Source organism: Miscanthus floridulus, chromosome 9 (genome assembly GCF_019320115.1).
Source record: "Miscanthus floridulus cultivar M001 chromosome 9, ASM1932011v1, whole genome shotgun sequence".
Classification (NCBI taxonomy): Eukaryota; Viridiplantae; Streptophyta; class Magnoliopsida; order Poales; family Poaceae; genus Miscanthus; species Miscanthus floridulus.
The window spans coordinates 112,294,903-112,311,652 of NC_089588.1; the positions used below are offsets into that span (position 1 = coordinate 112,294,903).

Consider the following 16,750-nt stretch of genomic DNA (forward strand, 5'->3'; position numbering starts at 1 on the left):
GAATGAAGTTTGCTCCAATTGATCTTAGGGCTACTCCGGAGCTACCTAGTGCTATATTTGACAAGTGTGCACCACACCTAACCCACTAGACTCACCTAGGTCAAGCTACTAGTACATAACCCCCTTAATAGGATGGCCAAAGGAAAAACAAAGTCCTAAACTACTCTAAGTGTCTCTTCAACACCAAACGACACTTAGAACTAGTCCATCCTTAACCTTGTCGTCCATCCTTTGAAAACTGAAATGATTTCCATCATAGGGACATGACAATCATGATTGGCCAATCAATTACCATTACCATGACTTTCTCAACAAGTGACTTTGCAACCCAAATTTTCTTAGGCCTATTCTTGTTGGAAGGTCCTAAGAACATGACTTTTATTTTACCACTAGAGTCCTTTCTAAGCATGTAATGAGCATTGAAAGCAAAAGGTCTAGCATGCTTGGGCAAGGGTTGTGGTGGAGGAGTTTGACACTCATGGGCAAAGTGACCTTGTCCACACTCAAAACACCTCTTTGGCTTTGGCTTTGACTTGTGTTGTTGTTGGTGTTGAGCTTGAGTTTTCTTCTCTTGATGTGCCAAGTATCCAATTCCACTTTTATACATCTTCATGACATTGTTCATGAGTAGCTCACTTTGAAGATATTGACCTCTTGTGAATTTGCTCAGCCCAGTCTTGAGATGTTCTTTTTCTAGCTTGAGCTTCTTGTTCTCTTCTTTGAGCTCATCATGAATTTTCTCCTTCTTGAGTCTCTTGTTCTCTTCTTTGAGCTTCTCATTCTCAAGAATTAGATCACTATCATGGTCAAGGTTCTCTATCACAATAGTGTTGGTGGTTGATAGCTTTTCAAGATCTTTCTTAAGCTTCGCATTCTCATTCTTGATCTTGACATACTCATCATAGTTGTCGGACTCAACCACTTGCTTGCCTTTGCTACTAGAACCGTGCTCAATGTTCTCAATGATCATATCATCATATGATGTAGCTATATCAATCTTAACAACATGGTTAGTAGCATCATGTGGCTCATTGGATAATAGCTCATTAGAGACAACAAGATTATCATGATTGATCTTGAGATTTGTATATTCTTCTTTTACCATATTGTAGCTAGTGATGACCTCATTATGTATCCCCTCAAGTTTATCATGTTTTTCTTTAAGCTCTTTCTTAGAAGATTTGAGCTCCTTGAGATTGGATGGCATAGCATCATTTGCTTCTCTAAGCTCAACACTAGCCTTTTCTGCTATGTCACATTTAGCTAAAAGAGAGTCATTCTTAAGTTCTAGGTTTTCATTCTTAGCTCTTGACTTTCTAATGATCTTAGTGTATTGATTTAGCAATTTAACAAGATCATCATATGAAGGTGATTCAAATTCATCATCACTATCACTATCATCATTGCTAGCATGTTCATCACCACTACTTTCATCATCATTTAATATCTTTCGTTCACCCTTGGCCATAAGGCATAGGTGTGTAGAGGATGATGGCGGTGGTGTTGGTGAAGATGATGAGGAGCCAATCACAATAGCGGTCACCTTCTCATTCTCACTATCATCATCAGATGAGCAACTTGATGAATCAATATCCGTGAGCCAATCACCGATGATGTATGCCTTGCTATTTTCTTCTTCTTGTAGAAGTCCTTCTTTTTGCCATCCTTCTTCTTGTATGGCTTGTTTTTCTTCTTCTTATCTTCATCTTCATTACTTGAGTCATCTTTCTTGCCCATGTACTTCTTCTTATATTTGTCTTTCTTTGGCTTAGGTCATTGATGAGCTAGATGACCAAGTTCTCCACAATTATAGCAATCCATCTCGGAGATTGTCTTCCTTCTATTGCTAGTGAAGAACTTCTTTTTCTTGCCATCAAACTTGACACCATTCTTGTTGAGCTTCTTTAGCATCTTGGCGGTTCTTCTCACCATGAGAGCAATACTTGCATCATCAATTTCATCATCACTTGAGCTCTCATACTCAACTCTTGCTTTGCCCTTCTCTTGACTAGCCTTGAATGCCAAGTCTTTGTCTTTCTTCTTGGTAGAAGAAGAGCCATCTTGTGGTGTGATGTGCATATACATCTCATGAGCATTTATCTTTCCCAAGATTTGAGTTGGTGTAGTGGTGGAAAGATCACCTTGATAAAGCACGGTCACAATGTGTCCATATTTATCAATAGGGAGGACACTCAAGATCTTTCTTACAACATTAGATGGTTGCATTTGTATAAATCCAAGCCCATTGACTTCCTCTACAAGAACATTTAAGCGTGAGTACATTTCATTTATACTTTCTTTAGGAAGCATCTAAAAAATTAAGCTTTTTCATGACAAGATGATAGCGTTCCTCATGCTCGCTCTTTGTTCCCTTATGGAGCGCACAAATGTCCGACCATAGTGCATGGGCGTCCTTGTGGTTTCGCACACGGTTAAACACATCTTTTTGTAGGCCTCTAAAGATGGTGTTTCTATCCTTTGTATTCCATTTCTCATAATTGACCTCATCGCCTTGAAGGTGTGTGGGATCCCTAGGTTTTGGGAAGCCTTGAGAGGCGGCTCTAAGAATTCCAACATCTAGATCTTCTAGATAAGCCTCCATGTAGATTTTCCAATATGGAAAATCATCTCCCTCAAAGATAGGAGGAGGTCCATCCCCGTGGGACATCTTTCTCTAGGCGGTTAACCCTAAATACATGAGCACGAGGCTTCAATACCAATTGAAAGGATCAAGATGCCCAAGAGGGAGGGTGAATTGGGCTAATTCTAAAATTCTTTGCAATAATTAAAACCTACACTTAGCCCACTTCACCCCTTGTGCCTAGAATGTGATTCTATTGATCTACCGCACAAAAGTTTAGCACCCTAAGTTCAAATCCTATTCTAGCATGGCAATTCTAAGAATGTAAAGACAAGAATTGAATTCCTCAAATATAAATGCTCAAAGTAAAGAGAGGAGAAGGAATGCAGCGATGTTTTGCCGAGGTATCGAAGAGTCACCACTCCCCACTAGTCCTCGTTGGAGCACCTGCGTAAGGGTGTAGCTCCCCCTTGATCCGCTCAAGGATCAAGTGCTCTCTATGGGTTGATTCTTTGACACAACATCGTGGTGAATCACCCACAACCACTCACAACTTCAGTTGGGTCATCCACAAGCTCTGACGGATGATCACCAAACTCCCTATCACCACCAAGAGTAACAAACTCGAACTCTCACTTGACCACAACAAGCCTAATGAGAAGGGTGGACGCACAGTTGCTACTCTCCTTGCACTAATGAGGCCTTAATCTTGGATTCTCAAATCTCAATCACCTCACTAGGCTCTTGGTCTCCTAAGCACTCTCAAGTATGTTTCTTAGCTGATCAAATGGGCAAGAGACCTCCCTTGGATGAATAGAGGAAGTATTTATACACCCTCATTCAAAATGAACAATTAGGAGGTTGCGTCAGCGTTCTGCGGGGTGAACGGATGCTTCAGTCAAGGAGACTAGATGCTCCAGTTAGTTATCCCCGCCATAGAGTCATTAAGTTGTGACCAGACTCTGACCTGCGTCCGGTCAGCACTGACCGAACGTGTTCGGTCACAAAAACTGCTCTCTAGAACCTTACTGATGCTGACCAAAACCTGACCAGCATTCGGTCAGCACTGACCGGACACGTCCAATCAGGATTCTCCCTCTCTAGAACCTTACTGGAGTTGACCGAACTCTGGCACCCACCGTCCAGTCACATCTCACTCAGCGTCCGGTCGCAACCAGATGACTTCTGCTTAATCAAATGAACTGACCAGACTCTACTGCCAGCGTCCGGTCACAACCAGATCAGCGTCCGATCAACATTTGACCCTCCATTCACTTTCAACTCAAAATCATATGTGAATGAAGTTTGCTCCAATTGATCTTAGGGCTACTCCGGATCTACCTAGTGCTAGATTTGACAAGTGTGCACCACACTTAACCCACTAGACTCACCTAGGTAAAGCTACTAGTCCATACCCCCCTTAATAGTATGGCCAAAGGAAAAACAAAGTCCTAAACTACTCTAAGTGTCTCTTCAACACCGAACGACACTTAGAACTAGTCCATCCTTAACCTTGTCGTCCATCCTTTGAAAACCAAAATGATTTCCATCATAGGGGCATGACAACCATGATTGCCCAATCAATTGCCATTACCATGACCTAACTTAATTGCCTCTGCAAAACACACGTTAGTCATAGTAATCTCATATTGTCATTAATCACCAAAACCCAACTAGGGGCCCAGATGCTTTCAATCTCCCCCTTTTTGATGACTAATGACAATACAACCTCGAGTATGTAAAAGAGATGAGGTTTTCAACATACTTGGTTCATATAAGCTTTTGACAATAAGAACAAAAGAGTTAGGCATGCTTATATGACCCAAGCCAACATGATGTACTCAATAGATATGAAATAAGCATGAGTACAAGAAATAAGGCTCATTTGAATCGGAGTAAAATGTGGAAGCAAACCAAATGAGCATAATGAAGTGACATGACATATATAAAGATCGAAGTAGAGAGCACACATGTCACATATCACATAAAGTATCACACATCACTTAAATATCACAATCACATGTATGTAGTTCAATGCATGAAAGTAAACATGAATGCACAGTAATGTATCACACATAAAAAGCCAAAAGTAATAAATAAGCTCCCCCTAGATATATCGCTCCCCCTAGATCTAACATACTCAATCCCTCTCCCCCTTTTGGCGTCAAGCACCAAAACCTAAGGGTTTGTCGGCGGGACAGGAGTAGACGAGTCAGGCGCTGAGTCGCAGTGAGTGATCTAAAAATGAGTAGATGGAAGTGAAGCTAAAGCGGTCTGGGTCTGCTGTAGGACTGGTGCATCCTGTGGCTCTATAGGTACCACTGTAGCAGCTAGCTCTGATGATGCAACAGAAGAAGGGAGCATCTCTGTAGTCCCAGTAACTGGAGCGACTGTGGAAGGAGCAGGGACACATAGCTCTGGCGGTGTAGGCTGCCCTGTCAACTCACTGAATATAGCACCAAGGCTCTTGGAAACTAGGGTGTTAGTCACAAGCACTGAGGAACTCTGAGCCGGTGTGAAGCCCATGATAATAGGTGTGAAGGAAGGACCCTGGGCTGGCACTAGAGAAGCAAACCACTAGGACACCTGCTTTGTCGGTGAAGCAAACTATGTAGCTGGCTATCCCTGACTCTAAAGCCCACTAGGCTATAAAGTATGAGTCACTAAAGTGGTTGCAGGCTAGCCAAGCTGAGGTGTAGACGGTGGTGGTGCAACTGCAATAGCTATGACAACATGCTACATAAATCCAAGTAATTGCTACTGCATCAGGAGCTGCTGCTGCTGCATGGCCTGTTGTTGCTGCTGTATGGCCTGCTGCTGTCTCTGGAACTCGTCATGTCTGGCCTGAACCTATGCTAGAGCAGCTGCGGTCTCCTGGGCCTAGCGAGCCTGATCCTGCCTCATCCGCTCAAGAATAGCAAGAAGAGCAGGGTCTGTCTGTGGTGGCTAGGGTGGAGCTGAGCTAGAGACATCGGCCTCACTATCATGTCATTGAGGCGGCATCTGAGGGATAGCCTGGTAGTCATCATCTGAACTATCACTGGGGTCGCTCTCGACCATACCCTCCCGCTAAGCATCTAGCTCCTCCTACTCTATCGCTGCTACGCCCCTGATCATCACATCCTACTAGGCTATAGTCCCTAGCACCTCTAGGCGATGGCGCGGCTAGCTAGGCGTCCTCGCACGGCTATGATGAAGCATCTAGGTCATGTTATAAGGAGGGAACTCTATAGTGGCACCAGTATACTCTACCATAGTCTCTGGGGACTTCATTGTAACTGCCTTGCGAATCAAGAATATAATCTAGTGAGCATAAGGCAGCTGACAATGGCCTCTGAACCCCTCTGCAAGAGTGTTCTCCATCTCTAATAGAATAACATCCCAAATGTCAAATATTGTCTACTGAATCAGGGAGTTCACTAGCCAGAACTGGATGCGAGTCAATCCCTCATGATAACCCATCCTCAGGAGCACGGTCCTCCTCATAATAGCATCTAGCAGCCTAGATATTGGAGTAAGGTCTCTAGGTGTCCTGCTTGACCCCTTGCCAAAAGGCTCTATGAAGCAAGGTCAGACCAGATCTATGGGAGGCATAAGACCGCTGTGAGGGCGTTTAGGAGGCTCTATCTGACCATAGCAAACCTAGTGAAGGCAGATGGGTGACTCTAGTATCTTGAGAATCTCTTTGACCCTAAAGTTCATCAGCGTATAGTCACGGCCTCTGAATGCAAAGTGTATGAACCTATGGCCTAGGTCAATCCAAAGTGAAGAGTAGAACTCATGGACCCATGAAGAAAGATACTGACCAGTCCATCCAAGTAGGTTTGTCAACCCTGACAAGTAAGAAAGGTGAGGGCGGATCTGCTCTCCTGCTGCTGCAACAACTAAGGCCTTGTTTGGTTCACAGGAAAAACGTAGGAAAAACAGAGGAATGCACTTCCTATAGTTTTTTCACTATAGCAGCGTTTGGAATACGGGAATGAGCACCAAAGTTTCCTCCGGAACGACGAAGAAGCCTACACTTTTGGAGGAACGAAAGAATCCACTCTCAGCTAATGGAAATTTTCCTGCAGCGCTAGGGCATGTGTGGCTGCATGCCCGAGCACTAATCGAGTTGTCATTCAGAGCTACAGTTCTTCATATGCTACTTGTGGGGCTCTCTTCCATGCTTTATTTGATATGTACATACCAGATTTGTAAAAAGGAAAAATATTTACTATTAATTTTAATTTAAAGCATTGAGTTTCCAGCTAAATCTAAAATTCCTATACCAGTTATGTTCCTATGTTCCAAACACCCGTTCCTATAAAAATTCCTATGTTTTCAATCCTCTGTTTTACACCTTCATTCCTTTCCTATTCCTCTGTTTTCTCTCATTCCTGTATTTTTTATTCCTTTGTTCCAAACAGGCCCTAACTCAATGGAGCAAACCTCTGTGATCTGAAAGCCACACCACTGTTCAGATAAGCATTGTAGAAGTCCTTCTACAGTGGTGTATAGAATCCCTCTGAAGCACGCTCATCCCGCCTCGGCGGAAACCAGTCCTTGAACTACATGAACCTAAGCTACTACACCTGCTTGGTTGTAGCTACCCTCAGATCAAGGTGAGTCACTAGAGGCGGACCCTATGGTCTGGGAGGTGGACGAGAACCCCTCTATTGTGTCTCTGGCCTCGGTGTCACCTAATGTGGCAGAACCGCCTAATCTAATGCCTCACAGGAGTGCTTGTCTTACATTAGACACTAAGCACTCGAGGGAGAACACTAAATTACTCGATTCCGTCGGGCACACCCCAGGGGAGAACCCGAAAATCCACATTTTTGCCATCAGGATCACAAATGAGAGAATAAAGCTTACATCATTCGTAACCATTTCTTACATCACTTTTAATACAACATCAGAGTATAATATTTATTAATATAACAATGGAATGAAATCATGTTATCAGAGTTATAAACAATTTAATATACAGCGGAATATAGATACGTGATCAGAATTACAGCGGAAATAATTATCTAATCATGGCATGATGAGTTATTGATACGTAAATTATGACATAGTTGTAGTACTTTCATTCATAAAAACATTTGGTGAGAGTTATAAATAACAACTACGATCGCAGCGTAAAGGAAATCCTCTCTGAGCCTACCAGGAGGAATCCACACACAAATGTCAGCTCAAGCGTCCACCTGTCACCTGCAACAGGGGGAATGAAACTCTGAGTACTCAATTGTACTCAGCAAGACTTATCCGACAGGAGAAAAGAAAAGACTCCAAGGATATGCAAGGCTATCTGGCTAGTGGGTTTATTACATTTGTAGGAAGCATTACTAAGCGTGCGTCCTTATGTTTGATTTTTATTAATAGTCGTATTGGTTCATTAACTAACCATTCTATGTAAGCACCTGTGCTACTTTCAAGCAGGCGGTAAGCAATTAGATTTCCTTTTCCATCTTTCGTCTTCAGTTCTTACTACGATGCTAGGCATAAGACAAGCCGTACCGACTCGGCGGCGATTCATGAACCAATGTCCCCAGCTGGGTACCCCAAAAACACACGCCCCACTTGTACCCCAGACACAAGCAGGACCAACCCATCACTCTCCTGTCTCGGGTGTCCAGGTCCCCGTCCAAACTGGGACTCCAAGCCCCCGCCCCTGAGTCCCGGACTCAGTGCGGTGCAAGGACCTCCTCCACCAAAATAAAACCCTGACAGTCAGTCCGGAAAGAGCCGGATTCGCGACAAGAGAGCAACAAGTCTTCCAAGCGCCCATACACAAGTATGTGCTCGGGATAATAAGATTTGTGACTTGCCTCGATGGCTTATGCAACGATCGGTCCTTAACCGACCAGACAGGGAAAGCAGTGTAACCAAGTCATGCCCCGCGTCCATGGCGACACAACCTCTTACACCCACCAATACCCAAACCATATCCCTGCCCGATCACCAGTTTACCTCTCCCAACATTTATATTTTCCAAGTGATAGTAATATAGTAACATATTTCCTATATCTCGCAAGTGACAGGCAATCACTCGACTTTTACCGGAGTCCTATAGCATAGCATTCTACACGATCCTATCATACTAGTAAGACTCATAGGATAAAGATATATATGCAAGTGGGTTTCATTCAACTCCTTAAAACTTAATGCACAAATATATTTTAAACTGCAGAAAAGTAGAGGTTATGCACCGGGGCTTGCCTGGGTAAGATATATTTAAAGTTAGTTTCTGCATCTTCAGATCATCCACCATCAGCTGAATAACAAGACCATTGCATCATCTCCTAGAGGGGATACCAGTACACCATCCGCGGATTCCCAATCATCCTTTGATCGATCCATTGATCCATCATCGTACCTATATGATATGCAGTGCGATGCAATGCAAAGACATAATTAATCGATTGCAACGGTGACTTGTAAAAATACGATTTACGCCTCTCAAACTAACGAGCTAGTTTTAACGACGGCCGTACTTAGGTTCATATACACGTTGTCGGATAAGATGTTATTTCCCAATAATTATTTTAGTTATATAAACCAAAGTTGTTTCTTTATTTCATTATGTAGATTTAATCCTTATTCGCAATAAGCCATCAGTATCTATTTAGCAAACTAATTATTTTGGAACTGCAAAACTTATAGCGCGTACCTAATATTTCTAGGAGCCTACTGTATAAATTTCAGACTCCACAATATTACCAACTTATCATGGAAATTCCTACAAGTTTGTATTTTACAATAGCAATTATCCCAAATTAATTATATAGCTCCTAAGAGTATTATCCAACTATATGAACAAATTATACTAGCAGGTAGATCAGGATTTTAGAAACTTAACGAAACTGGTTTCACAATTTTTAGACAACTACACAATTTTATATTGACTATACAAGTTTTATGCCCGAAACTAAATTAACAAGCGCTTTATAAACTAAAGGGCCAATGGCTTGGCTCGGCCTAGCAAGCGGGCGGACGCAGCGTGGCCCGGTGCGCAGCAGCGAGGCGGCGCGGCCCAGCGCGCGAGCAGCGTGGCCCAGCGCGTGGCAGGCTAGCGCGGACGAGTGCGCGCGCGCGGCCAGGCAGCGGCAGCGGCCCAGCAGCGCGGCAGGCGTGCAGGAGCGGCGCGAGCACTGGCAGCAGCGAGGGCGGCGCGGCCCGGCGCGCAGCAGCGAGGCGGCGCGGCCCAGCGCGCGAGCAGCGCGGCCCAGCGCGCGGCAGTGAGGCGGCGCGGCCCAGCGCGCGAGCAGCGAGCGTGGCGCGGCCCAGCGCGCAAGCAGCGCGGCCCAGTGCGCGGCAGGCTAGTGCGGGCGAGTGCGCGCGTGTGGCCAGGCAGCGGCAGCGGCCCAGCAGCACGGCAGGCGCACGGGAGCGGCGCGAGCGCTGGCAGCAGCGAGGGCGGCGCGGCCCGACAGCGAGCGTGGCCCAGTGGCGCGGAAGCAGGCCAGCGGCGGTAGCGCAGCAACGGGCCGAGCGCAGCATAGCAGCAGCAGCAGGCCGAGCGAGGCAGCGAACCGGCCAGCCCACGACGTATTTCAAATATATTCACTGATTAATTTTCCTACACGAAAACAGCTCTAAAATGGGTGTGACGTAGGGATGACATCATGCTGATGTCAACAAGCTAACAACAACAGTACGCACCTCCGGCTGCTCTGCTTTCTTGCTCGGACGTGGTGCGGTGGAGTTCGTCGACGTTGCTACTAGCTCGATGCCGAATAGCGCGATGGAAGTATGGCTAACTGGAAAAATGGTGGAGTGCTGCTAGGCTACTTGCAGAGGCGACCGCGTTCAGATCTTAAAGTGGCCGGTGATGACAAAACTTGCATGGACGCTCCAGCATCGTACTACCGCACAGTGGTGGGTTAGGCACCGCCTGTACTTCCGTTCGTCCTTCACACGTGCATGAAAAATAAAGGTGGCCATCTCAAATGGTTGGCCGGCCACCGTTCAAAATAACGTGATGACAACTTTGCGTGGCTTTGCGTGCAAACATGAAAGCAAGAGAAAATTCGCATGCATGCGTTCATTAGCCTTTTTGTTTAAATAAAAATTCGTTTATGACACCAAATAATATAACGTGACATGCAATGTAACATTCATTTCGTGCTTATCAACATAAACCCGGGCGTATATATATATATATATATATATATATATATATATATATATATATATATATATATATATGGATCGTTCTATTTATTAATGGATTTTATTTTATTTATAAAAGTTGCTTTTCCCGCTTAATCTAATAGAACAAACCGTTCGCTATTTATTTGCTAGAATCGTTATGGACATTCCTAAATATTTCACTGCGTAATTTAACTTGAGCGCTTAATTCGAGTCCGCGAAACTAAGTCACCCAAGATTCGCTTATCGCCTCAAGTACGTTTAGATTAAAAATTCTGAAAACTCGTTACGAAAATTTTTACTTAGGCCTAAAATGTGGTGCTAAATAAAATCATAACACCGGGGTGTTACACCTAAGTATCATAACTGTGGCTGAGATGCCTGCTCTGTCTCCTTGGTCTGCTCTGCCTCCTAAGTCTGCTCTGTCTGCTGGGTGCCCTCTGACTGCTCTACTAGCTGTGTCTGCTGTTGTGGCTCCCCCTAAGGCTGACTCTCTTCTAAAGCGACCCGCCATCCTTCAAGCATGACAGTCCCAGCTAGACTACCATGACGATGCTCAACCTGCTCGACGGCGGCCCTCTAAGCTGGTGAAAGCTGGTCTACAATGCAAACACCACTCCGAGCTCCTCTCTCTGCACGCTCTACGATGGCTGCAACTGCTATTGCTCTTAAGCTTCCGCATCAACAAGCTTCTGCTTCTTTGTTGTGGTCTTCTTGTCCTTGCCTTTCTCCTGAGCAGACAAGCGAGATAGAGGCCTCGGATCCTCATCACCTGGACCACCTCTGGCGTTCTTGACATGTGCCATTGCTGGAGCTAAAAAGAACTACTGCCACTGATAAGAACCGACTGCCAACTGGCACTTCCGAGGCTTGGCCTCGATCCGTACTTACGGGCTTGGCCTCGAGTTCACTGACCACTGCCAAAGGAACCTCACAAACACCGACTCGCTGCACGTTATAATAGATTGGATATATGAATAATTACAAAATATATCTAGAGATACAAAACCCTAAGAAGCAAGCATTAGATATGAAATTAGAGGCGATGGCTTGCTACCTGACGAACACAGACGACCCGGTGAAGAATCATCAGATGAACGAATCACGGGGTACCACTAGGAAAACACATAGGGTTAGGGTTCCAATACGAAGAGGTTCGACAATCGAGAAGATGTAGGGCAGTGATGGACTAGGGTACCGGTCACGGTGAATCACCCACAACCGCTCACAACTTGAGTTGGGTCATCCACAAGCTCCGCCGGATGATCACCAAACTCCCAATCACCACCAAGCCATCTAGGTGATGGCGATCACCAAGAGTAACAAGCATGAACTCTCACTTGACCACAACAAGCCTAATGAGAAGGGTGGATGCACACTTGCTACTCTCCTTGCACTAATGAGGCTTTAATCTTGGATTCTCAAATCTCAATCACCTCACTAGGCTCTTGCTCTCCTGAGCACTCTCAAGGGTGTTTCTCAGCTGATCAAATGGGCAAGAGACCTCCCTTGGATGAATAGAGGAAATATTTATACCCCCTCATTCAAAATGAACCATTAGGAGGCTACATCAGTGTTCTACGGGGTGACCGGATGCTCCGGTCAGTTATCCCCGCCATAGAGCCATTAAGTTGTGACTGGACTCTGGCCTACGTCGGTCAGCACTGACCAGACATGTCCGGTCATGAAAACTGCTCTCTAAAACCTTACTGGTGTTGACCAGAACCTGACCAGCGTCCGGTCAGCACTGACCGGACATGTCCGATCAGGATTCTCCCTCTCTGGAACCTTATTGGAGTTGACTGGACTCTGACACCCAGCGTCCAATCACATCACACTTAGTGTCCGGTCGCAACTAGATGACTTCTGCTTTATCAAATGAACTGACCGGACTCTACTGCCAGCGTCCAATCACAACCGGATCAGCGTCCGGTCAACATTTGACCCTCCATTCACTTTCAACTCGAAATCATATGTGAATGAAGTTTGCTCCAATTGATCTTAGGGCTACTCCGGAGCTACCTAGTGCTAGATTTGACAAGTGTGCACCACACCTAACCCACTAGACTCACCTAGGTCAAGGTACTAGTCCATACCCCCCTTAATAGTATGGCTAAAGGAAAAACAAAGTCCTAAACTACTCTAAGTGTCTCTTCAACAAAGTCCTAAACCGCTCTGAGGCACCTTTAGAGTGAGGGGTGGAACAGGATGGGCCCGCTAGCGGCTAGTACCCGAGCACACAAGCACCATGGGCATCCTGGCCCACATTCAAGTCTTAACAGAGCATGGTTGAAAGGTCCTTATATGGCTAGAGGGGGGTGAATAGCCTATTTAATTTTATACAAACCAACAAGAGCAATTTGATTAGTATGACAAATAGTGAAAAGCAAACTTCCTCTAGCTCTACAAGGGTTGCAAGTCACCTATCCAACAATTCTAGTTACTATGATCACTAGACACACAATTTGCTAAGTCACTACTCACTAAGAGCTCTCACACTTGCTACACTAAAGAGCTCCACTAGATGAATTTAAACTACAAAACAAGCTCTCAATTTTAGCTACACTAAAGAGCTTGCTACAACTAGTTTACGAGAATATAAATGAGTGACTAGGGTGATTATACCACCACGTAAAGGAGTGAACCAATCACAAGATGAATACCAATTCAATCATCGGGAGAACACCAAAGGGCAAGAGACAACCAATTTTTCTCCCAAGGTTCACGTGCTTGCCGGCACACTAGTCCCCATTGTGTCTACCAACACTTGGTGGTTCGGTGGCTAAGAGGTGTTGCATAAATCTCGTCCACACAATTGGACACTGTAAGGACCTACCCACAAGTGAGGTAACTCAATGACATGAGCAATCCACTAGAGTTACCTTTCGGCTCTCCACCAAGGAAGGCACAAGACCCCTCACAATCACCACGATCAGAGCCAGAGACAATCACCATCCTCTGCTCGATGATCCTCAGTGCTCCAAGCCATCTAGGTGGTGGCAACCACCAAGAGTAACAAGTGAATCCAGCAGCGAAACACGAACACCAAGTACCTCTAGATGCAATCACTCAAGAATTGCACTTGTATTCTCTCTCAATCTCACAAAGATGAAGAATCAATGATGGAGATGAGTGTGAGGGCTTTGGCTAAGCTCACAAGGTTGCTATGTCAATACAAATGGCCAAGAGTGAGAGCTAGAGCTGACCACATACCTTAAATAGAGCCCCCAATGAAATAGAGTCATTGGCTCCTCACTCCTCTAAAATTCAAGTGGACCGGACGTGCCGGTCAGATTGACGGGATGCTGGACCCCTGCGTCCAGTCGCCTGATGATCGCCGTGTGTCATTAGCTTCAAATGTTGAATGCCCGATCTCAATGGCTAGTCTGCTTCGCATCATGTGTTAAGTTGTGATCGGACGCACTGCTCAAAGTGACCGGAGCTCCATCACAGGAGTCCGATCATTTCCAATAAGGCACCAGAGCCGGTTTTTCTTGACCGGACGCGTCCGGTCCACCATGACCGGACGCACCGGTGTGTCCGCTCCTCCTCTTCTCTACGTGCTGCCACGTTAGCAGGACTGGACGTTGAATAGTGTTTAGCCAGAGTCTGGTCACTTTTCTTCTCCGAGTCCGGTCACAGGGCAAATCGAGCCTGAGAGCACCACCTTCTTTTATAATTGATCGGACGCTGGAACCCTGAGTCCGGTCACTTCGAACTCAACGTCCGGTCACTATTTGACAATGAAAACACACCTCCTTTAATTCACCGCCTTCTCTACCCTTGCTCAAATGTGCCAACCACCAAGTATATCACCTTGTGCACGTGTGTTAGCATATTTTCACAAACATTTTCAAGGGTGTTAGCTTTCCACTAGATCCTAAATGCATATGCAATGAGTTAGAGCATCTAGTGGCACTTTGATAACCACATTTCGATATGAGTTTCACCCCACTTAATAGTACGACTATCGATCCTAAATGTGATCACACTTGCTAAGTGTCTCGATCACTAAAACAAAAAAGCTCCTATCAAATTTCACCTTTGCCTTGAGCTTTTTGTTTTTCTCTTTTTTCTTTTCCAAGTCCAAGCATTTGATCATCACCATCATCATGATCTTCACTGTTGCTTCACCACTTGGAATAATGCTGCCTATCTCATGATCACTTAGATGAACTAGGTTAGCACTTAGGGTTTTATCAATTCACCAAAACCAAACTAGAGCTTTTAACGGTCCATGGTTTTTCCTCAAAGAAAGGGAATGAGCCCTCGGGACAGGTCGAATAGACCCGAGAACTATATGGATTGGCTATCAGGAATCTGGAGTTGGTCACCAGCTAACCCATACCAGACCCCCGTAAATGGAAAGCCGAGGCCCCACTCGAACTTGCCCATTAATAGCTCACCAAGCACCATAGTTCGTCCATCGAGGAAAACATAGCACAACTCAGCCCCTCCATTTTATCGAAAAAATACTTGAGGGAGGATGACCTTAAGACGAGCCAACCCCTCGACCAGACCCTTGATGCTCAAGGGGGCTCAAGACTAGGACTCATAAGGAGACCGAATACGCGGTCGCGTGACAATGGCGGATCGGTCGAATCCTAGAGAGGAATCATAATCAAGAGAGATCTTCTCTGATCCCCTGAATCAAGTAGCTACATGCTCCCAAGAAGTCCAAACACAAGGAATCTCTACCATACCAAGACATCCCACGACCCACAAAGGGAGATCAAGATTCCCAGAATTCTTTCGTCCGAAAAAGCCTTCGAAGGAGTATTCTGCTCCTTCGCAAGCTCGGGGCTACTATTGGGTATCAGTATCAGGGATACCCGAAAGAAGGAAGCTAATGGCCGCAAATGCTAACTCCCTCAGATGGTCAAGAACATATCTTAGTCTCGCATGGCCCCGAGGGCATGGGCTCTATCTCGTCCGACCTAAAGGATACGGGATCTGGGTGATCCAACCCTAAGGGCGCGGGCTCAGTCTCGCTTGACCCCTCGGGTGAGAGCCCCGTCACGCCCGACCCCTCAGGCGAGAGCCCCGTCATGTCCGACCCTAAGGGCGCGGACTCTGCCTTGTCCGACCCCGAGGGCGTGGACTCTGCCTCGCCCGGCCCCGAGGGCGCGGACTCTGCCTCGTCTGACCCTAAGGGCGCAGACTCTGCCTCACCCGACCCTGAGGGCACAGACTCTGCCTCGTCCAACCTCGAGGACGCAGACTCTGCCTCGCCCGGCCTCGAGGGCGCGAACTCCGACTCGTCCGACCTCGAGGGCGTGGACTCCGCCTCACCCGATCTCGAGGACGCGGACTCCACCTCGCCCGATCCCAAGAGCGCGGGCTCTATCTCACCCAACCCCAAGGGCGTGAGCTTCGCCTCGTTCGACCCCGAGGGCGCGGAGTTCACCTCATCCGACCCCTAAAGGCGTGGGCTCCCCCTCGCCCGACGGAGGTCCGTACCACCCCCAACCACTACGGGTCTGAAAGTACGAGTCCGGGGTCAAACTTCTAACGCTAGAAGGGGAGCAGGCGCGTCATGACGTGACCTGCGGCCATGGCGGGCCATGTATGAGGATGCACGTCGCCAATAGCATCGAGCGTGCCGGCGCTGTACTACCTACTCCTCGTACGGCCTTAGGCGGAGACGTCAATGAGCCATACCGTCCGCTGGGATGAGATGGAGCGACACGACCGGCTGACGACGCCCGTGTACGGCGTTAGTGACGAATGGGGCCGTGACGTGGAGCCATCCCCGTCGTCATCTACAGGGTCGGCGGGACCCGCGTAAAGGAGATGGAAGACGTTGCAATCCCAAAACCCTTCCTCTCCTCGTCTCTTTCTCTCTCTCTTTCTCCGATGTAACTTGCATGTTCCCGTTCATCAATAAAAGAGAAAGCAGGGCACCCCACGGAGGGGGCATTCCAAGACACATCTAACACGCCTGAGCGGCGGAAGGCTTTGGCGCTCGGCAGTAGATAGAGAGCTAAACTGGACTCACTCTTTCTACCAGAGACTTGGGACATTCTTCCTCTC

At 46.4% G+C, this 16,750-nt stretch overlaps 1 protein-coding gene across 1 annotated transcript; it reads left to right on the forward strand.

The window, feature by feature from the left end:
- Positions 1-15,765: 15,765 nt before the first annotated feature.
- On the forward strand, positions 15,766-16,140 carry LOC136480587 (uncharacterized). The gene has a single exon (XM_066478085.1). It carries the CDS (start codon positions 15,766-15,768, stop codon positions 16,138-16,140), a length of 375 nt encoding a protein of 124 aa, XP_066334182.1.
- Positions 16,141-16,750: the final 610 nt, after the last annotated feature.

Excerpts from the sequence above, each read along its gene's own strand:
- LOC136480587 (XM_066478085.1), top strand. The coding sequence starts at position 15,766 with ATGTCCGACCCTAAGGGCGCGGACTCTGCCTTGTCCGACCCCGAGGGC.